Source organism: Mastomys coucha, unplaced genomic scaffold (genome assembly GCF_008632895.1).
Source record: "Mastomys coucha isolate ucsf_1 unplaced genomic scaffold, UCSF_Mcou_1 pScaffold1, whole genome shotgun sequence".
Taxonomy (NCBI): domain Eukaryota; kingdom Metazoa; phylum Chordata; class Mammalia; order Rodentia; family Muridae; genus Mastomys; species Mastomys coucha.
In genome coordinates this window covers 26,285,635-26,310,156 of record NW_022196891.1, presented here as the reverse complement: position 1 = coordinate 26,310,156, position 24,522 = coordinate 26,285,635, and the positions used below count along the sequence as shown (strand labels likewise).

The 24,522-nt window shown below is 38.0% G+C and overlaps 1 protein-coding gene across 2 annotated transcripts in view; it reads right to left on the bottom strand.

The window, feature by feature from the left end:
* Window positions 1-24,522, bottom strand: part of Thsd7b (thrombospondin type 1 domain containing 7B) — an 895,860-nt gene that overhangs the window by 351,144 nt on the left and 520,194 nt on the right. For both annotated transcript variants that reach the window (XM_031381328.1, XM_031381317.1), the window contains exons 11-12: window positions 15,848-15,977; window positions 10,953-11,056 (exon numbers count right to left, since the gene is read on the bottom strand). In XM_031381328.1, the coding sequence (XP_031237188.1) occupies window positions 10,953-11,056; window positions 15,848-15,977 (234 nt within the window). The remainder of the gene's footprint in view (window positions 1-10,952; window positions 11,057-15,847; window positions 15,978-24,522) is intronic.

The following is a 24,522-nucleotide window of genomic DNA, read 5'->3' as shown; positions in this document are numbered from 1 at the left end:
TGAGAAAGCTGAACAGCAATTACAGCTGCTTGCTATCAAAGTAGCCAAATGCCAGGCCAATGCCAACATAAGTCTAAAGTAATGAGCTTCAAAGCTAGGAACCTAGAGCCATAGTTTCTAGCCTCTACTGCCCAGAGTTACAGTACCTTAGTCCATAGTACTTGAGTCTGTAAGCCTCAGTACATAAGCTTTTGGCACTCAAGGACCCAAGTCTGCCAACCCCAGAAGAGCTATTCCTCATCGATGCAGAACTTCTAAGGGACTGGTATTAGTATTTCATATGTTTTTATTTTCACATTTGACACTATCCTATACATCTCATATTGGCACACAGATAAACAAAACACTTATCATACAATTATACATGTAAGGAAGAGACATTGAATGTGAAAGCACTCAGGATGTCAAGGTGAACAAGGCACATTCCCTACATTTCAAGAGCTGGAAACCCTAACAGGAGTACATCTAAGGGATGATCTAATTGTCACCTAGAATGGTCTAAAATGTAAGACATTCACACTGAGAACTTGACCTGCATGGGGGACACCAGGCTTGGCTGGAGGAAGGCAATGCCTGGGATGGGGCCAGGAGAAGGTGTAGGTAGTCAAAACAGTAATCGAAGGTAAAAGGAAGATAGTAACAGGCTGGAGTGATGAGTGAATCGGGCACGTGGGTAGCACCTCATCATGGGCTAGAGCCTGAGCTTCTCTGGGAGAGAACATCAGGAGAATGAGAACAACATCCGGCTTAGGAAGATTTTCAACCTTACGACCACGGAATGAATGCGAACAAGCAGCCATTGAAAACTTGGTGTCTGAAGATAGGAAATAAATTTATTTTAGAATCAACAAATTTTACATATTTGCATGTTTGGGAATGAATGATGTTCATGTGAAAATTCCAAACAAAAGAGAGAGGGAGAGAGAGCGAGCGAGCAAGAGAGAGAGAAAGAGAGGGAGAGAGAGATCTGTTGTTTTCTACATTTGCGATTATCACTACAGCTTCAAAACTGGATCAGGGTCATCTGACCAGATATTGTAATCAGAGAGACAAGTGGGAGAAGGAGGTCCTGAAGAAGGCGTGCAAGTCAGAGTGGAGGAGGAACCAGACTCGGACCTGGAGATGGAGGATTCACAGGTGGACTCCAGGAGCCAGAGAAAGGAAGTTTTGTGAGCAGAATGCCAGGTGGGTTCTCAGGAAACTGCTGGGGAGGGCTCTCTATGGACACGGAGAAGTTTCATGAAGCATCCCTGTCTTCCTCATCATTCCTTTGCCTTACTCTGTTCCCCCATCACCTACTCTTCACCCACTTGCCATCTGCGGATGATCCTACACTTTCAGTCAATTATCTCCTCCCTCCTAACAGCTGCATGTATCTCCCCCACTGGTTGTTTGTCTGTCATTTTGTTGTCATATTCATGCAAGATGGACATGTCTCATCTTTGAACTTTAAGCTATAGTATATTTCTTTCTTGGTCTTTTCTGACAAATATTTGCAATGTTACCTACTCATAATCCATGTCCTCCAGACCTTGTTCCCAAATCTATGAATGTTTTTAAGCTTCAGTTACTATATTGAGACTAGGCACGGTATACTCAGTTGTACCTATTCAGTTAACAAACATAGTACATAGTGTTTCTGTCCTTAAACACCTATAAAAACGCGATGAAAAAATAAAACATAAACACAAAAACAAAAAACAAAAACATGTGATGATGCCACACAACTGTGTTTAAAAGTTTTACCTCCATAAATTTTATAATACTAGATCTATGCTTATTAGTCAAATAACTATGCTGGTATCTTCTAACAAACATGAGGCTGTAGATGATTGAGTGTGGAAATTTCTGCTGCATAAATAGCAAGAGCTTCTCTCTCTCTCTCTCCTCTCTCTCTCTCTCTCTCTCTCTCTCTCTCTCTCTCCCTCTCTCCCTCCCTCCCTCCCTCCCTTTGTCCTTTTCCCTTCTTCCCTCTCCCTCCCTCCCTCTCTCCCTCTCCCTTTCCCTCCCCCCCCCGTGTGTGTGTGTGTGTGTGTGTGTGTGTGTGTGTGTCCAGACAAGGTTTCCTTTTGTAGCCCTGCCTGCCCTAGAACTCGCACAGTAAACCAGGCTGGCCTCAAACTCAGCAATCTTCCTGCCTCTGGCTCTCTAGTGGTGCACTTAAATGTGCTTGCCACCACCTCTGGGCATGAGAGCCTTTTCCTCTCCTTTGGATCAATCTGAATAATTTTCACAAGCTACCTCTACACTAAGCCTTTCCCAAAGGAAGATGTCTTGGCCCCATAGCCTTCACCATTTCTTGCAGTCTTAGTTTATATCTCTCCTGACCACCAGCAGTTAACTTTTAAGAACCACATTAGTAATATTCACAGCCCCTCCCTCCAGTGTCATTACTATCTTCCTATGTTTGCAAGGAAAATGCTTCCAGAAAAACCACTTGTGAAAACATCAACAGGATGGAGCTGCTCTGCCTAGGAAATCTGAGGCTCTGAAAAGACATCTAATATAGGAGGAGCAACCCCACACAAATACTGAGAGGTGGAACTGGTATTTGAGACATGATACTTTATATATGAATAGAAGGATTTTTTTTTGACACCAGACTTTCAATACTTGTCCTTTAAGTGTTTTTCTTCACTTGTACTATGGAATAACATGAAATCATATATTATTTACAACTTTTAAGTATAAAGTTTCACATATATATATATATATATATATATATATATATATATATATATATGGAGAGAGAGAGGGAGAGAGAGAATGGGTAGCTTTTGATATCTGTTAGGTTGGTTTTAATGCTAAACCTGAAGTCACTAAAATAATATCCAAATGCAGTCTCTCTCTCTCAGTGTGTATATGTCATGAATTCATTTTGTATTAATAATTTATGCCATCTTTTATTTTTCATCTGTATCAGCTAGTCCTCATTGGTCTATACCCAGCGCTTTCAACTCATTGTGATGCATTTTGTGGTATGTAAGATTAGCTACTGGATGGCATTGATTTCCTTTTTCTTAAATGCCTTTTATGTGTGCTCCTTCTAATCCACCCCCAGTATTACTATTCTAGTGTGAGCTTCCAGATTCCTTCTTGGCAGAATTTCAAAGGCTCTACGAGCTCACACCTTTCCTACTTTCAGTTCTATTTTTTTTTTCCTTCATATCCTTCTAGGGAACAGATGACTTGAAGAGCTCGTTGATTTTAATTGACTCCTGTAGATTTTACATCACTTCCTATACACCCGGATTAAGAGAGTTATTTAGTTTTTTGTTTTAGTCGCATCTTTACAACATGGTTGGCCTTAAAAGATACTGTTTTGCGGCCTACTCATCTGTTTGAATTCAGAATTCCAGTAGAACTGAAGTTTGACACGCCAAAGTAGAATTTACAGACACTGGCGCAGGTGTGAGTTTCTTGCTAAGTTGCTTCCACCTGGAATGCGCATTGAGGTTTGATTTTCATTTGGAAATGTACACACACACAAAAAAAAAACTGCACAAATCTATCTCCTTCTGCTACATTCCTGAGAGGGAGCCCTGGATAAACAGAAACAAATGCCTTGACCTTACTTGCACCAGTGCTAAGGGATATCAGGGATGTACTGCTACTTAAAGGGATGGGATTTAGCTCTGCACAAAAGACACGTAATCCTATTACATGTACATAGTTTCTTGTAGACTTTGACATTTATATCGGCATTCCTGAAGGGAACGTAGCTCTGTAACAGAATTATATGGCTGGGAGAGAAACTTCTCACTCCGAGTTTGAAAAGCAAATGACTGCATCCAGCAGTTGGAGTTTCTTTTATCCATCCTTAGCACCAGCATCCATTTCATTAGTAAAATGTCTTCTGAGGATATGAGTGAGGTGAACGTGGTTGAAGGACTACTCTGTTCTTGGAATCATAGCTTATTATATTAAAAGCAGAGGAGTTAGTGCAAAGAGATATTACTGAAGCAACAGTTAGTTAACACCGTGTAACTAAAGCATTCTGCCTCAGGTTGCCCATCTCCTTTAATATTTATATTTAATTTATCACAAAGTTTTAAAATATGCATATTTTACCTGCAGCCACCACAAAAAGCCACAGAGATAATCCTACCCTGAAACACACAAAGGAAATGAAAAATGCCTCCAAGAGCCATGACTCACTTATATTAAAATTCAATCTCTACACTGAACTGAGCACTCCACTCTCGATACCACAGCCTATGGCATTATCAAGCCTGCCCTTCTGTCATGCTCATGGGATATTTTAATTTTGAGAGTTGTCATACACTGTCAATTTAATTTCTACAGTCTACCCTGGTAACCCTTATTTTCATACTTTCAGAAATTATACTTAAAAGAGAGATGTTTCCAAAGCATGACTCTTTAGAGCTGAAGAGATGGATCTGTGGTTAAGAGAACTTGCTGCTCTTACAGAGGACCCAGGTTTAGTTTAAAGCATCCACCAGTGGCTTATTATGGTCTGTAACTCCAGTTTCAGGAGATCCAACCCCCTCTTCTGGCTTCCCGAGCAGCAGGCACATAGATAGTGCAAATACATACATGCAGGCAAAAGACTTATGCAATAAAATAAAAGTAAATGCATTTTTAAATGGTTAGTATACTCTCTTGTGATACTTCTAATGACTCTTTTGGTACCTAGAACTGAGCAATGAATTAAACTGAAAAAGAGCATTATGCACTCTAATAGAACATTCTGGCACTGTTTTATTTATGTTATTGGTGCTTAGTTTCCTCTACATATGGTTTGACCAAGCAAGGAAGGCTGATTTTGAACTTGTGCTCCTTCTACCTCATCCTCCTGAGGTGGGATTATAGCCAACTATGTCAGACTTATGAATATTCTTTAATAAGATGAATACTGAAGTCTGATCACTTTTTTCCTAAATGATTAACAAGGTTATTCAAAACAGCTTCACCACAGATATTGACACTAGTGTGTCAGATAAGCATTTACTCATTACTTACATCAGATACCCTAGTCTATTGAGTTGGTAAGTAGTGTCATGCTCTGTAGAGAGCATATAAAGATTTGAGTTAGTGTATAAAGATCAGATTAAGCCCCAATTGAATGTGTTGTGAATGTGAGCATGACCATGTCAAGGACCACAGTATCTCAGACATATGAGAATGCCAAAAGTTTCCCCTGTTCTGTGTGCAAATGTTGACACTGTGTGCAGAAATTGAAGACTACAGCATCATCCAATATGTTAACAGTGTGGATTTGCTATCCCATAAGACCTCCTATCTGGACCAGCTATCCCAAATCCTCCTTCAGCTGTCTACAATAAACCAATGTTCTCTATTCAGATGTATAAAATAAAATAAATGTGCTGAGTTCCCAGGCTGCTGCTGGTGCATCTCCATCAGAGCACAAGGCCCAGTTTTTCTTACTGCATTTGTATGTCCATCCTTTCTTCATTGTCTCATTACCCTAATCACATTTCCAGGACTCAAAGCTGTGCAAATAGCCACATCATTCCATAAATGCACAGAAAAACATATAGATGTTTCTATCCCTTACAAATACTATATTGGTTTCCTGGGATGAGTCTCAGTGGCTCCCCATCCCTGATTGTCAATGCCTACAGCCAAAGACAACATTGCTTGTTTCTGTCTAAGTGAAGAAATACCCTGAGAAAACCACCCTATATTTCTTCCCAGAAAATACAGTCCTTCTTCCTTCAACAACAAACACAAACCAAATGAAATGACTAAGGCAAAAACTACAGAAATCTCTGACTACAGCTCATAATTATTGTAGTCAACACTTAGACATATGTTTCCCCCCAGTGAGCCTATAGAAATAACCTACTGGTTGTGATCTATGTAAGTGAACAGGCAGAATGAACCTTTGTAATAACAGGATACTTCTATTTGGGAAGTAAGAATGCAAAGATTTAGAAGTTTTTCCTTGTCTCTCCAAAACGAATATGGGAGAGAAAAGCATGAGTGGCTAATGGTTGTGTTCTGGATCTTGAATGTTTCCAAAGGCTCATATGTAAAGGCTTGACTTCTCAGTGAGTTCCCAGAAGTTCAGAATACCCAAGATACAATTCACAGACCTCATGAAGCTCAAGACAAAGGAAGACCACATTGTGGATACTTTGGTCCTTCTTAGAAAGGGGGTCAAAATACCCATGGTAGTAAATACAGAGACAAAGTTTGGGGCAGAAACTGAAGGAACGATCATCCAGTGACTGTCCTACCTAGGGATCCATCCCATATACAGTCACCAAACCCAGACACTACTGTGGATGCCAACAAGTGCTTACTGACAGGAGCCTGATATAGCTGTCTCCTGAGAGGCTCTGCCAGTTCCTGACTAATACAGAAGTGGATGCTCACAGCCATCCATTGGGCTGAGAACAAAGTCCCCAATGCAGGAGCTAGAGAAAGAACCCAAGGAGCTGAAGGGGTTTACAGCCCCATAGGAGGAACAACAATCTGAACCAACCAGTACCCGCAGAGCTCCCAAGGTCTAAACCACCAACCAAAGAGTATACATGGAGAGACTCATGGCTCCAGCTGCATATATAGCAGAAGATGACCTTGTGGGACATCAATGAGAGGAGAGGCCCTTGTTCTCCTGAAGGCTTGAAGCCCCAGTGTAGGGGAATGCCAGGACAGGGAAGTGGAAGTGGGTGGGTTAGTGAGCAGGGAGAGTGGGGATGCAATAGAGGGGTTTTCAAAGGGGATAAAATTTTTGCAATGTAAATAAAGAAAACATATAATAAAAAAATAAATAAAACTTGACAGTTCATGACAAAAAGGAAGAAAGTAAAAAAGAAAGAAAGAAGAAAAAAGAAAGAAAGAAAGGAAGGAAGGAAGGAAGGAAGGAAGGAAGGAAGGAAGGAAGGAAGGAAGGAAGACTCCAAATGTCCATAAATAACTTTCTGTAAGAAATTATAAATATTTTGGAAAGAAAAAAAAGGCTTGACTTCTAGCCTTTGACACTAGGGGGAGGTAGTAGAACCTTTATGAGGAGGAAAATAGTGAAAGGGGGGCAGATCTCTGAGGTTGCACTCCAGAATAAGATGCTAAAAACTGGGTTCTCCCGATGTATCTCTTTTTTAGTTCCCACTCTCATGAACTTGAGCAGGATCCACAGTCACATATGCCTGCTGTGACATGCTACCTCACCACATTTCCAAAAGCAATGGGTCAACTGACCATGAACTTGAGTCCTTAAAAATGGAGCCAATATACATTTTTCCTCCTTTAAGTAGATTTTACCAAGGCATCCTGCCACTGTGTCAGAAGCTAACATTCAGATCAACAGTTTTGACATATGATTGACAAGCTAGGATGTCTGTATAATTTCAGTACTTATTCAAGTACACCATTTGTATCTTTTCAGACTGTGTATTTGTGCTGTATTTTTTATGTGTTTTCTAGACCAAGGTGGTTGATGAACTAATGGTGAGTGGTGATCTTTACCTCTCCCTTTCTTTCTATGAAAACAATGTCACTCAAGACAAAAATTGTTACTCAGAGAAATAAAGTACTCAGATTTACAATATGAGTAGCTTGTTCTGATTCTAGTTTATGTGAATTGTTGATTGATTCGGGGGCTTTATGGATACAGACTTTATAGTATATGATTTGTATAAGCTTGGGAAATCAGATAAATCAAAATTTACAAAATCAACTACAAATTAAAGACTCTAGAAAGAAATTAGATTATGAAAAATTATGACATCAAGCATACCTTACCAAAATAATAGACATATAGATGTACACATGCAGCACATATATTTGCATCTTTGGGAATCAAGTATTACCAATATACAATTACAATCTTAGAGCACACTCTTTCTTCAACTTTTCCTAACTATTCCTTGCTGTGCCTTTTCTTCAAAAGTAAAGGTAATACAGATTTATTCTTATCTTGGATTATTTCATGCCGTTTTGAAAGTAGAAAAACACCTGAAGTTTTGAGAGATTCTTTTAAAGGTGAAGGAAACAGATTCCCTTAACCTGTTGTGTGAGAAGTCTAAACTAATTAAGAACAAAAGATTTGATAACGGTTAGGTTCTTCATTTTTCATAAGATGAAAGTAAATTGAAAGAGTGCAGGCACTTCAAGACATCAAGAGCATTTTAAACACAAAAAGGTAAACCTCTTTCTCCTGTTTCATCTTCATCATAGTGCTACAATGTTATCTTTCTGATAACAGGGAACACTTGATATTTGATAACTGAGGTACAGTCCAAAAGGAAAACATCTAGATTCTTTTGAGCCAGCTCAAAGAATCAGCCAGCCAGGAGTCAGTGTGGGCAGTAAAATTAAAATTATTCCACAAATAATTTCACACTTCTAGAAATTTCAGGGCCCTTAATTTTTTTGTTTGTATTACTAAAACATTTACCTCTTTAAACATAGTGATTTTTTAAAACAAGAATATGTATAGTTCTTTCTTCTATAGTATCATCTGTCACAATATTGGAATTATATTCTTTATTCAAATTAAGCACAATTAACTGGGTAAAAAAAAAAAGTCTGACTCTCTGTGAAGCATAGTGTATCTTATCCAGTGGAACCAGAATTCTCACTGCCCTGGAGAAGGTACTGATATTTCACTTTTGCTGTAATTCTACCTGAACTTTTTCTTTTATTCTCCCTTGATCAGAAGAGAATTACATAAATGAGTTTTAACTGTACACCAATTGAACAAGTGAAGAACATAAACACAATCAAATAAAGAAAAGGGTCTTTACATCCCCAGAAATGTAATGATTGAAAATACTGAACATGAAGGACGGAAGCATATAAACAGTGGTTAAGATACACGACTCCTAAGTCTATCGCTGAGTTAACCCAGTAAAGGCCAAAGGGAAGTCAGAGATTTGTCTAGTAGGAGGGGACTAGAATTCTCTTTCCCCTTTTAGGGTTCCTACCAAGTCTCACAGGCATCCAGCTTTCCTCTATCAAGGCTTCTTAGAAAACAGTTATAAATATGCCTATCCTTTGTTCTACACCAGTGGTTCTCAACTTTCCTAATGCTGGGACCCTTTAACACAGTTCCCCATGTTACATTGACCCACAACTATAACTTTATTTTGCTTCTACTTCATGACTGTAGTTTTGCTACTGTTATGAGTTGAAATGTAAATATCTCATATGTAGGACATCTGGTATGTGACTCTTATGAATGGGTTGTTTGACCCCCAAGGGGATTGTGACCAACAGGTTGAGAACAGCTATTGTAGACAGTCTCAAAAGTTCCACACTGGAAGAAATGACTACAAAGCTAGTCCCAGTGTTTGAGAGTGAACTGTATAGGAGCAAACCTGCCCAGCGTAAGGTCTCAGCAAGGTGAATTGCATTTCTGAAACATCATTGAATGCCAAGAGAGAAGCGTGACCCATGAGAATTTGCCAGATGATCTAAGCTCATACTCCCTTTCAGCTACAGGGGATCCACAGAGAAAAAGATGGAACCTTTCCAAATATAAAGTCTCCATCAAACTGGATGTAATACACACAGACAAAACCTTTACCAGGGAGTTCAATACCACTGTAAACCACAGAGAATCCCCACAGACATGCCTCCTTGCAGCGTTAGAACAGGAACATCAGAGTGAAATTACCACATGTGGCAGAAGAAGTAGTAGGTACGTGTCTCCCTGGATAGCATATTGCTAGGCTTGTGGACTGCTTTGGGCTTGGACTTGCCCCCCACCCCTTCTCTTTTCCTAGCAAAACGGCCTCCCTTCCAGAGATGATTCTCTCAGTTTTCCAGTTCGCTCATATTAGCCTCTGGAGATGAGATACAGTTAGGTAAACTTTAGGGGATTTTGTTTTCTGCAGATATTTTCATCTTGCCTTGATAATTGATGTAGACTAAGACCCTATGCACCAACCTCTGAAGAACTGATTTGCTCCCTTCCACTTTTCAAAGCTGATGCTGTTAACCCCTGTGTTCCTTTGAGAGACTGGGGACAAGATCATTCTCTCTTTTCTCTCAATGATGGGCCTCACATAAGTTTTTTCAATTATTTTGTTTTTATTCAACCAAAAGATGTGGTTTCCCCCCAAAAAAGGCATTTTCTTGGATTACTTACTTGATAATTTTCCATATGTTTGTTTTGTTTTTCTTTTAGCTCTAGAATTTTTGTGTGCAACTTCTTGTATTGTCTTTCTAGTTAATTCCTTCCTATGCCTTTCTTTATTTGTTTTCTCTCATACTCTAGGCCTTTTCAAAAACCCATTATTTTTCTATTAATTATATTATACTAATAATACTAATATACCACTAATAATAATATTTAAAGTGCCTTTATGGATATTGAGGGCATATTCCCTCGTGAAAAATCAAGATTATCCAATGTGTAATATCTGACAATATTAATTTCTAAATGTCATTATCTGTAAGTCAGGTAAATCCTTTATTTCAGACACAGAAGCCTCTCACAACGCTGTTTAGAAGTTTTGATACTCTTTCTTTGAGTATAACACATAATAATAAACATGTATACATACACACATACTTGTGCTTAAACCATTAAGATCATTAAGATGAGTCAATTCACTCGGTTATGTTTTCTTTCATATATTTAATCAGCACATAAACATGCCATGTAAACAAAGTGCAATGTGTGCTTTCAGATCTAATTTTGGCATCTCCTCAACATCTTGGCTGATATCCAACATACATTCATAATATAGACATGGAGGTCAGTTATAATTGAGATGCATTTATTATTATTTATTTTTGCTTTACAACTGAGGTGCAGTGAAAGGTTATGTTTAAATGATGATATTTAACTAACAACAGTTACTAATGCCAAGAGTAAATTTAGTGATAAATGTAAATATAAACAGCTCAACCCAGAAATATTACAAAATTTCATTTCCAAAATATGAACAACCAAGTACAGAGAGACATGACTTTAAGTCACGCATGAGCATGAAGCTATTTAAAATCCTGCTTACCTCTTGTCTGTAGCCCCTTCCCACATGCCTCATTGGTGCCTGCTCTCCCTTGCCTGACAGACTCTGGAACCAGGATACAAGGGCTCCATTTCTGCGGCTTCCACCTGAGACCACAAGGCGGGATAGAACAGAACTTTTATCACAACACATATGCAGATGAAGTAAGTGCAATACTTGACTCAGAGATGCAGAAATAGAAAAGAACAGAGTTCAATTAGCCTAGATTTGAAACAAACCATGTCTGGTACTGTAAGCCTTGTTAGTTGTCCATGAAGGTGAGGTCATGGATCCCAGAGAAGAACCTACAACCTCTACTTTTCTAGACTGGTATAATTTCTAACAGCATTCTAAAACCTTATCTTGATACCCATGGAAAAACGTAGCTCTTATTCTTCATGAAAGAATTTCTTTCGGCAGCAAATTGGGACTATTAGAGAAATCAACAGTAGCTCAAAATAAAAAGAAGAGCAAACCATAGGGTGTCCAACTCCAACAGGTACATCTACAATCCAACCTCTACACATACAGCTCATGGAATGCCGTGGTGAAAGAGTAGACAGGATTTTAAGAGTTAGAGAACCCTGACATCAGCATTGCAACAATTACTTCTATGTATCAGAGGGAAGCTGTACTTAAGAAATCACAAAAAATATGGCAGCCTCAACAAGACCTGCATAATGACAATATCAGTGGGCATGATAATACAAATATAAGACATTTTGAAGGTCCTAATCCTATTTGAAGAACTCTAGGCAATTAATGTCTGTTGAAAGCGAGAGGGTAATTTTTCTATAGATACAACTATCATGACAGTTTGTCAAATACCAAATAGTTAGCCTTAAACATATATATATATATATGTGTGTGTGTATAGATATGAAAAAGATATATGCATGTATGTCTATATAATATGTATATATATGTATACATGCATATATGTGCATACATATCAGTATATATGTGTATATACATGTATACATATACACAGACATATATATATATATACATATATATACATGTGCACATGTATGCATGTGTTACAATAAATAAATAATATAGAATCTACCCCTAGTGAGTGCTGTGGACAGTAACACTTGACTGTTACTTTCCCTCTCTAACCCAGGTTCATGATTAAAGCTGTGATTCTACTTCCAAGACTTTGAATATTTCATGTGTGAATCTTAGTTTATATTTTACAAAAACAACAAAAAGAGGTTCAATATACACAGATCACTCTGTTTATTTACATCCATTTAAAAAGTAAATATAAAGAAGAAAAGGGAATAATCCTTGCCTTGTGTTTTGCCAAAACATAAGATTCAAAGTTTGAACATCTGAAATATTAGCATGTCAACTTTCATCCCTGGGTTTTTGCTTCTGCTGCTTTTTTTTTTTTTTTTTTAAAATATGGTACTTCTAGATTCAGATATAACTCTACCATTTCATCATCCATGGAATAAAATGTAAAAGATGACTCTAGGGACAGACCTTACCCCCAAGTTCATCTTTGGGAAGAGGAATGGATGTTATGAGATGAGATTTCAGGTCTTGCTTTTCTCTGAGGAAATGGTCTCTGAGGAAGTCACCTGGCTTTTCTCTGGTTACCTTCTTCAAGTTAATAAAAGTGTCTATTTTTGTCCTATAGAGGATGACTTTTGTTCTTAAAATTATTTCTGCACAGTATTCCAGAAAACTCAAAGGCTAAAGTCTAACCGTGCTTTTGTTCTTTTTGTTCCTGTGCTTTTATGGTCTGTTCCATATCAGCCAAGAACTCTGATAAAATGGGAGCTATTTTATCCACTAGCCCACACTTTATAAATTCCTTATAAAGATATGACCAATAAGGAAAAATATTACTGGTCACCTTCAAGTGGCTTCTTTAATAAGAATGACTACCAATTTTGGTTGAAAAATCAGGAAACACAAATAGAAAGCATGTCATGATTAAATAAATGAACTATTAACTTCTACAGTAATAAATTCACTTCATTTATATATAAGTTTCCTCAACATAGTCACATCTACAATATATAGGTTGGTGATGGGCTCAGATCCCACCTTTTGGGTCATGATGGATTATTCATTATGATTTATGCAGATTTCTTAAGCTAAGTTTACATAGGCATCTTAGAACAACATGAAACCAGGGTATTCACTCCTGGAAGTGTGCTGTGTAGACAGAATGAGATGGAAGGGGCTTTTAAAGTTCCTTTGATAAGCTCTCAGGTTTGAGATGATCAACTAGAGTTCATTCAGAGTAAGTGGTAGCCTGAGACTGGACCATCCTGGCTCCTTTCTGGCTCCTTTCTCCTTGGTTCTTGGTTACTTGTCACCATCAATTCTATATAAAGATTAATGTCATACTTTTGTTTTCTCTTTCATCTGTAATTTAATGTACTGGATGATGTAGGACAACCTAGGTGGGCATTTTAATTCTGTTCTAATTTGGTGAACTTGGACATGTGGCCTTAATTCAGTTTAAAAGAATGAACTATAAAGAATAACAATAAAACCAAACAAACAAAACAATAGCTAAACTTGTATTTTTAGGATAACTTCATGCAGAATACCAGTGTAGAGGAAGCAAAATCTAATTGGACCCATAGTGATCAACATTACACATTTTTTTTTTTTTACAAACATGAGAGAGTTGTGTTAATTTGGACACAAGTTTGAAGTGTACATCATAGAGTAGGTTCTGTGTACAGCAGAAGTGATTTCTGGGAAAATGGCAGGAGGTAAATAAGAAAAATCAGTCTAAATATGAAGGGTTAAATTGAAGTGCTACCAAATAGTAAGGATTGAGGAAAACAAAATTCTACCAGTGGTTTCTGAGATTTCTGCTGATGATAATGACTCTGGGTTTATTAAAATGTCTGATAATATTTTATTTGGCTGAGTTTTCCACTTGGCTACTTTCCGCAAGTGCGCTTTTCTGGACATAGAAGTTTCAATATTTACCCAAAGCACAAGAGGGTGATTAACAACAGTGATTTCACCATGGCCCCATGGTTGTGGGAGCAAAAAGCAGTCTGAACCTGATCACAGATTTTCTACATCCTCCCCAAACTGTCCATCAAATCAGGATGATGGAGTGAAGCATGGACAGAACAGTGGGATTGAACTCCATGGCACACTTACATTGTAACTAAAATGAGCTCTTTTTGGAAAAGCAATGAGACTAAATTATTCCTGAATAAATTATCCCTCAAGATTCACAGCTCTAAAACACAGTTTCTAAAATGATCAGGATAAAACACTTGATAATTTTGCAAAATACATTTATGAGTGAGTTGGTAAAACTATATGATTTTTAAACCATGAGCTATTATCATAAATCAATGACTTCATTTAAACAAGGATTATTTTAAAGCAATGTTATTATTGAATTACAAACTTTCATATTCTAAAAGAATGGAAAGTTAAGATTTGAAAATGAAACTTGGATATGGTTTCATAAACAGTACTTTGCAATTTCTAAAAGGGAGCTCATTAAGGGTTTAAGTGTTACCCCTGTTCTCTTATTAAAAAATGGGGAGCTGGAAATAGGTATCGTCAAAGATACATTGTATATGTGGATAAAATTCACAAAGAATAAATAAAAATATTATTAAGAATATATTATCCCCTGGATTAATAGCTATACATTTGATTTGCTGTTTGCGACAGGATTTTATTATACATATACAGCCAGGATGGTCTTGAACTCATGATCCTCTTGCCTCAGCCTTTCATGAATCAGATTAGAGGTGCATGTTTCTATACCCAGTTTGTTTTTTAATGGCTTGCTGGAGATTCTAAGATGAGAACAACAGAATGAGTATGTACCTCACGGTGTAGTAGGGTTTGTTTTGTACTCTTTGTCTTGTGTTTGCATGTATAAGTCTATGTGTCTGCATGTGTGTGTGTGTGTATGTGTGTTTGCATAACTATGAATATGTGTATGTATGAATGTCTATGTGTGTCTAAGTGTCTTTGTGTATCTGTCTATGTGCATGTATGCCTATATATTTGTGTGCATATGTACATGTATGTACTGGATATATATATATATGTGTGTGTGTGTGTGTATGTGTGTGTATGTATGTGTGCATTTAAATAGTTTTTGTGCATATTTATGTATGTATGTTTGTGTGGAGTATACATGTGTATGTATATGTGATTTTCTGTTTATTTATGTATTTTCATGTGTATGTGTGTCTGTGTTTGCATGCCTATGTCTATGTTTTCCTGTGTGTACATGTGTTTGTTATATTCATGCATATAAGTCTTCATATGTGTGTATTTGTGTGTCTATGTCTACAAGTATTTGTGTGTGTCTATATATCTACATGTCTTCATGTGTTTATGTGCCTATATATGTATGTTTGTATGTATGCTTTGTTTGGGTCTATTTGTACTTGTTTATATGTATTTGTGTCTGATTGTGTGTGGCTGTATGTGTATGTATCTATATGTGTGTATATGTAGTATGTGTTTATATATAGGTGTGCATAAGGATGTGCATGTGTGCATATATGCGTGTGTGCATGCATGTGAGTGTCTGTTTGTGTGTATGTGTGTGTGTGTGTGTGTGTGTGTGTGTGTGTAAGATGCTCTACAGAAAAGCTCATCCCATAACTCTTTGGATCATTCTCTAGAAATCTGATTGCAGAAGAGGTAGAATTCTAGTAGCTCACTTATAGCCAATCATGCTCCAGATTTATTCTCCTGTTAATTACATATTCATATTCTTCATTTCTTATGAATACATTCTAGTAAAGAAAAGAAAATTACTGAATATTTAAAGATATAAAATGTGACAACTTAAAATTTTCCCCTAAGCAACCACATAGGAAAGAAAATATGGTACAATTATGCTCAGGACTAATGATAATCCAAAAGCAACTAATTACCGGTATGTAGGACACCATGAGATATCTTCACACTCTCTTTCTTCATATAAGGTATCTGGGCACTCTTGACCTCCATTGGCTGCTTCCTGGATGATAATCCTGTATCGAGACTGTTTTACTGTGGTATTTCCTGAAGGAAATGAGAAATAAAATTATAGCTCTTGTTACATCGATGCAGATCAAATCCAGGTAGCATCTGGAAAGAGAGTGAAAAAAGAGTTCAGCTAAGCATATTTGTAAAGGGAAGCTGAGATGAAAGCAGCAAACGCTGGGAGCTAGTGTTCAATCTCCCTCCTATGGGAGAAGCTCCACACTGAGGCACTGTAAATTCAAATATTTCCACTGTCTTAGAGCATTTTAATTTAAACATCTTTTAGAAGAAGATGGATGTTATTGTTATTTTTGTGAATAAGTGTTTTCCTACATGTGTGTCTGTGAACCAAGTGAATGCCTGATGGGTGCCTGGGAAGAGCATCTAACCCTTGGACTTCTACACACAGCTGTGAGCTGCCATATGGGTACTAATAATCAACCTTGGCCCTGTGCAAGACCTGCAAGTGCTCTTAACTGCTGAGCCATCTCTCCAGCTCCATACATCTTTTAAGTTTATATCTTACGTTTCAAGTGACATCAGAACACTATATCGTAGTGTGAAGCTCATATCCCCTTCTTCACCTCAAACAGCACCTGAAGGGCCTGGATTTCCATTGTTCATCAATATGAAGTTTCTCTTTATAGACTGATCTATACAGTAGAAACTCTTGTTTTGAAATTAATAATTCTAGGCTTGGGAAAGCTTACAGATGTGACACATGTCCTACTGTCTAGCTCTCGGATTGCTCCTTGGTCAAAGGAGCCTTGCAGGACCCTAAGAGCACCCTGCCTGCTAGTGGAAACCTTCTGAGGCCCAAAACTAACTCCCTTGGAACCCTGCCTGACCACCCATCCTAGTCACATCTGGCCACTACCCAAGCTGGTCTGCCCAAGATAACCTGTAGAGGTGAGTGAACTGCATGGTTCCCTGAGACCCATTATCTAGCTCTGAGCTTACTCTTTGGTTTGGTGGAGACTAGTGGGACCCCAAGATCACCCTGATTCCCTGTGGGAACTTAGGGCACCAAGATTAACCAGTTTGGAACCCTGTTCCACCAATCCTATCCCAGTCAGCTTCTATCCCAGTTAGGGATGACTGGGATGCAGCCTACAGAGTGGAGTCTGCCTGAGGCACATCACCAGAGCTAGGTACACTGACCTCTATTATCTAGTCCACAAAGACCCTGCCTCCACCTTCCTGATAAGTCCTGCTGCCATCAGGAACATCCAGTCAACACCAGGAAAAACTAGATGCCTAAAGGACAGTGTGAGAGAACACAATCAACAAGACCCAGCGCAATATGGCACCACCAGAGCCCAGGTATCCTGGTACAACAAACCCTGAATATCCTAACGAAACTGAAGCACAAGAAGAGGATCTTCAATTTAATCTTATAAAGAAGATAGAGTACTTTAAGAGAGCATGAATAAATCCCTTAAGTAAATACAGGAAAATACATTCAAACATGTAGAGGCATTAAAAGAGGAAGCAGATAAATATAAAGAAATACAGGAAAGTAAAATCAAACAGGTGAAGTATATGAATACAACTGTCCAAGCCCTGGAAAGGAGAAATGAAGCCAATAAAGAAAACACAAACTGAGGCAATCCTGGAGATAGAAAAACCCAGGAAAGAGAACAGGAATTACAGATGTAGGCATCACCAAAAAAAATATAGGACATGGATGAGAGAATCTCAGGTGTAGAAGATACAATAGAAAAAAGTCAATATATCAGTCAAAGCAAATCCAAAATCTAAAAAGATTATGACAAGACACATCCAGAAAAGTTGGGACACTATGGAAAGAAAATAGGAATAGAAGATGAAGATTCCCAGCTCAAAGGCCCAGAAAACATCTTCAAAAAGTGACAGGGAAAAATTTCTCTAACCTAAAGAATGACATGCCTATAAAAATACAAGAAGCTTACAGAACACCAAATAGATTGGACCAGAAAGGAAAATCTTCCCACCACATAATAACTAAAGCACTAAGTACACAGAACAAAGAAAGAATTTTAAAAGCAGCAATGGAGAAAGGCCAAGTAACATATAAAGGCAGAACTATCAGAATTACACCTGATTTCTCATCTGAGACTCTAAAAGCTAGAAAGGCCTGAGAAGAGGTCTTGCAGTCCCTAAAAAAAACAGAAATGTTAGGTCCGACTATCATACCCAGCAAAACTTTCAGTTGCCACATTGAAGAAATCAAGATACTCTATGACAAAACCTATTACAAGCAATACCTTTCCACTAACCCAGCCAGACAGAGGATTCTAGAAGGAAAATTCCAACCCAATGAGTCTTACTATACTTAAGAAACACAGAGAATAAGTAATTTTACACCAATAAAATCAGTAGAAGGCAAACACACCCATTTAACCACCATAACCATCAAAATACAGGAAGTTACAATCACTGCACATTAATATTTCTCAACATCATGGGATTCAATTCCCTAGTTAAAAACCAATCAGAGGTGAAAAGGTAGACATACCAATGAACACTAAGGAAATTTAAAGAATCATTAGGTCTTGCTTCAAATGTGTGTAATCCACAAATTGGAAAATCTAAATTAAATAGATGATTTTCTAACAGATACCAGGTACCAAATCTAAATCACAATCAAGTAAACTATATGAATAGTCCTATAACTCCTAAGGAAATAGAGGCAATCATTAAAAGTCTCCTAGCCAAAGAAAGCTCTGGGCAAAATGCTGTTAGGGCAGAATTCTACCCAACACTAAAAGAGGAATTAATCCCAATACTCCTCAGACTATTCTACAAATTAAAAACACAAGGAACACTGCCAAACTTATTTTATGAAGCTACAGCCACCCTAGTACCTAAACTACACAAAGACCCAACAAAGAAAAGAATTTCAGACCAATTTCCCTTATGAACACTGATGCAAAAATGGTCAATAAAACAGTTACAAAACAAAACTAAGAACACATCAAACATAACATCTACCATGATCAAGTAGGCTTCATTCCAAGAATACAGAGATGGTTCAATATACAAAAATTTGTCAATGTTTAACATGGTTTTTACCATATTAAAAACTAAAAGAAAGTAAAGTCACATGATCATCTCTCTGGATACTGCAGAAAGGTTTGACAAAATAAACACCCCTCTATGTATAAGTCTTGGAGAAAGAAAGGATACTAGGAGCATAGCTAAACACGATAAAGGCAATAAACAGACAAGTCAATAGCCAGCATCAAATTAAATAGAGAGAAACTTAAAGCATTTCCACTAAAATCATGTAGAAGTCAAGGTTGCCCACTCTCCATATCTCTTCAATATAGTACTTGAAGTCCTAGCTAGAGCAATAAGACAGCTAAAGGTGATCAAGGGAAAACAAATTGGAAAGGAATAAGTTAAAGAATCCACTATTTGCAAATGATATGATAGTATACATAAGTGATCCAAAAAAATCTACCAGAGAACTCCTTCAGCTCATACACAAAGTGTATGGAGCAAAGTGTCTGGATACAAAATTAACTCAAAGAAATCAGTAGTCCTCCTCTACACAAGTGATAAATGGGCTGAAAAGTAGATGAGAAAAATTGTTTCCTTCATAATAGCCACAAAAACATAAAATACCTTGATATAACTCTAACCAAGCATGTGAAAGACCTGTATGACAAGAACTTTAAGTCTCTGAAGATAGAAATTGAGGAAGATATCAGAATATGGAAAGATCTCCCTTGCTCATAGACTGATAGGACTAACATGAAAATGGTCACTTTGCTAAAAGTAATCTACAGATTCAATGCAATCCTTATCAAAATTAGAACACATTACTTACAGATCTTGAAAAAGCAATTGTCAACTAACTCCAAATGAAAAACAAAACAAAACAAAACAAAAAACAAAAACCCAGGATAGCTAAAATGATCCTGAACAATAATAGAAGTTCTGGAGGTACTGTATTACAGAGCAATAATAACAAAAACTGCATGGTATTGGTATAGAAACAGACAGGCAGAACAATGGAAATGAATCAAAGACCCAGAAATAAGCACACACACTTACTGACACTTGAATTCTAATAATAAAAAAATGCTAAAATCATACAATAGAAAAGGAAGAACATCTTCAACAAACACTGTTGGTCTAACTAGATTTCTGCATGTAGAAAAATGCAAATATTTACCACCCTGCACAAAACTCAATTCCCAATGGATCAAAGACCTCAACATAAAACCAGATACACTAAATCTACTATAACAGAAAGTGGGGAATACCCTTAAACTCATTGGTACAATAGACAACTTCCTGAACAGAACACCAATGGCTCAGGTACTAAGGTCAAGAATTAATAAATGAGACCTCATAAAACTGAAAAGCTTCTGTAAGTCAAAGGACAACATCATTAGGATAAAATGACAGCCTACAGATTGGGAAATGCTCTTCACTATCCCTATATCTGACAGAGAGCTAATAACCAAAATATATAAAGAACTCAAGATATTAGACACCAGCAATCCAAATAACCTAATAAAAATATGGATTACAGAGCTAAACAGAATTCTCAGTAGAGGAATATGTAATGGCCAAGAAGTACCTACAAAAATGTTAAATATCTTTAATTGTCAGGGAAATGTAAATCAAAAAGACTTAGAATCCATCTGATCCACAGATAAGATCAAAAACTCAAAGGACAGCACATGCTACCAATGTTGGTGGGAATGCAAACTTGTACGACCACTCTGGAAATCAATTTGGCAGTTTCTCAAAAGATTGGGAATAGTTCTACCTCGGGACCCAGCTATATCACTCCTGTGCATATATTGAAAAGATGTTCCACAATCCTACAAGGACACTTGCTCAAAACTATGGTCATAGCAGTGTATTTGTTATAGCCAGAAACTGGAATCAAGCTAGATGTCTCTCAAATGAAGAGCGGATACAGAAAATGTGGTACATCTACAAAATGGGATACTACTCAGCCATTAAAAACAAGAACATCATGAATTTCACAAGCAAATGGATGGAACTAGAAAATATCATCCTGAGTGAGGTAACCTATACCTAAAAGGACGTGTGTGGTATGTATTCAATTATAAATGGATATTACCCATAAAGCACAGAAAACCATGCTATAATCAACAGACTCAGAGAAGCCAAATAATAACAAGAAGGGCCCAAAGTAGGATCGTTGAATCTTTCTCAGAAGGGGAAACAAAATAGATATTGGAGGTCAATAGAAGGTAGGAGCTAGGTGGGAAAGGGGGTGGAAAGGGGAGTGGGGCAGTATGGGGGAAATGATTTGTAGTGAAAGTAGAGGAGAGAGAAGAAAGATTGGCTAGAGAGAGTACTATCTAGGATGTACCAGAGACCTGGAATGGAGTAAGGTTCCAGAGGGTCAATAGGGGGACTCTAGCTGAGATTCATAGCAGCAGGGGTAAATAGATCCTGAAGTATTTCCTATAGCCAGGCCAGACTCCAAGTGAGGACACTTATACACTTGTATGACTTGTATGAGGACAGCAACCCACCCACAAAATCTTGGACCCAAAATGTGTGCTGCCTACAAAATGAGCAGAGACTGAGGGAATGGCCAACCAATGACTGCCCCAAATTGAGACCCATCCCATAGCCAAGAACCAATCCCTCACACTATTAATGATAGTCTGTTATGCTTGCATACAGGAATATAGCATACTGGTTCCCTGAGAAGCTCCACTCAGCAGCCAATGGAAATAGATGAAGAAATTCACACTCAAATGTTAAATGAGGTTCAGGGAGTCTTACAAAAGAGTTGGGAGAAAGAATGAGAGAAAGAAAGAAGACAGGGACTCCACAGAAAGACCAACAGAGTCAACTAAACTGGATCCTTGGTGGCTCTCAGGGCTTGAATCACTAACCAAAGAGTGAGCATGAGCTAGACCTAGGGCTCCTGCACACATGTAGCTGATGAACACCTTGGTTTTCATGCAGGTCTCCTAGCAACTGGAGCAAGGGATATCCCTGAGCCTGTTGCCTGCCTTCCTGCCTATGGTTCCCATACCCCTAAATGGACAGCTTTGACTAGCCTCAGTGGGAGAGGATGCAACCAATCTGCAGAGACTTCATGGACAAGAGAGGGCTATTGTGCGTGTGGGTAACACCCAGAGGAGGACTTCCCTTTCAAAAGAGAAGGGAAAGGAGGAGTAGGAAGATGACTTGTGTAAGCAGGTACTGGGAGGAGAGGACAGGCTAATGTTGGATTTTAAAGTAAACAAATAAATATATCTTAAAAATTAATAATCCTAATATTGTCTGATTTGTATCTGTTTATTAGGGTACTTAGTATCCATAATCAATATGTTTGGGGAAAGAGAATGCAACTGAAAGGGGATAGAGTATTGCTTACTTCAGTGTTTTGCTGAGAAGTAATAGTAGGAACCTCAACACAGAGACAGCAGTGTTCCCTTGGATATGTCACTCAGTACAGTGTTGAGACACCCTTTGTATCTACCACAAATGTCTATAATGCTTCAGTATCAAGCAATGACTTCAATTACTGTATTCAAGGTATAATATCAGCATGAGATTTCCAAGGAAAATTCTAGTAAAACAGAACCTACAATGAAGCAGGAAGAAAGGGGGCCAGATATAACCCCAATAGTTAAAAGCCATGTGCAGAGCGAGCAGGGTCAGAAGACAGAAAGCATTTGCTTTTGACTTAGGAAAGCAAAGGTAGCTCATGGAAAGCATAGCTTTTACTCGAAGCCTTGAAGGCTACATAGCATAATTAAAACACAAAGGAGAGAACCATTTCAGGTCATGGAAAGAAGGCTGAGCAAAGACTGAGATGTGGGAGTGAGGAATTTACCGAGGAAGCCGCGGTGCCTTCAATGAGAAACATGTGCATATGGAAGCAGGGAGTGCGAGTGGGGACAGCCTAGGAGGGACAAAGAATGGAGAAGGGACATGCCCAGGAGACAAAGGAATTAATTGGTAGATATGGGACAGGTAATGGACCTAACCAAGTTAATAAGTTAATTTTTAGAAAGCCAGTAAACTAAATGGAGCAAAACAAAAGGACAAAGAGAATGTGTGTAGCAATTATGCATGCACATGGATTTTTAAAAAATCATTAATACATAAGGACTTACAGAGAAAAGCAACTGACCCACCACTTCCTTACTTCTTCCTCCCTCTTCAGATGGACTGCTTCTCACTGTTCTGTTTCTATAGTTCATTTGTGGTGACTTCCAAATCATCTGCTTCTGTCCATACCTCTTGATTTTTAACCTTTGAAGTTGCATGATAGGGGCTGGAGAGATGGCTCAGCAGTTAAGAGCACTGACTGCTCTTCCAAAGGCCCTGAGTTTCAAATTCTAGCCATCACATGATGGCTCACAACCATCTGTAACAAGATCTGACTCCCTCTTCTGGAATGTCTGAAGACAGCTACATTGTACTTACATATAATAAATAAATAAATAAATAAATAAATAAATAAATAAATAAATCTTTGGGCCAGAGCGAGTGGGGTCAGAGAGGACAACCATCTGTAATGAGATCTGATGCCCTTTTCTGGAGTGTCTGAAGACAACTACAGTGTACTTAATAAATAAGTAAATCTCTTTTTCAAAAGTTACATGGTAGCTTTCCGCTGTAATTGATGGAAATTGGAATTTTCACTAATTTTCCATTTTTTACAATTGCTTAGGCATTTTTAAACCTCTATGGTTTATTTCACCATTCAATAGCCAATGGTTGTTTTTGGCCCTACTCCTCACTCTTATCATCTGCTTACTTTTCACCCGTACAGTCCTCCTAACTCAGTGTGTTTTCCTCTCAATTACCATCTCCTTACAAGAGGTGTTGGCTCCACATGGCATGTGCTGAGTTTATTACTTCTACACCCTCTACCAAGTCATGTCTGTTTTCTACAAATGGATTTTGCTCTCCTATACATGGACAATACTTTTCATTTATTCTTGGAAATAATTGGTCATTTGAAAATCCGTTCCTATCTTTTTTCAGACCTTCAGATGTGGGGGATGGTCATAGTGCTTGCTTGCACATGTCATGTCCTCGAGCCAGAAGTAGAGATGTACAGGATCTTCACCATTTGCTCTCCAGACCCCATGCTGTCCCTGTATAACTTGGCTGTATTCATAGGGACCTATCTAACCAGGCCAGGATGCCATCAGACCCATTGCCTGTTTGAAGTTTATCTAATGGAGATGGCCACACAATGGGGAAAAGTTAAAAGGGGATAAGAGAAAAGAAATCATAATGATTATTCTACTAGACACCTTCTTCCAAGTCACTCTCTAGTTGCCCCCTCCATCTTCTACTGAAAGCCTTCATCCTTAAAGATCTTCACTGGTACTTGTCTCTGGATGTTGCCTTTAGATTACATCAACTGCATCCTCTACTATCACCATTCAATCTCCCAATTTCACTAGCCTGTGTCTAAGTGACTTGTTAGTTCATGATAACATTGTCTAAATTGCCCCTTCATTAAATTTTCCCTTCTCAAGGACTTGCTTCCCACCAAAGAATGTCAAATTTCCAAGGAGAGATGCTACTTTCAAGAAAAGCAAATGGTATAATCATCTCCCCAGGCACATTGTAG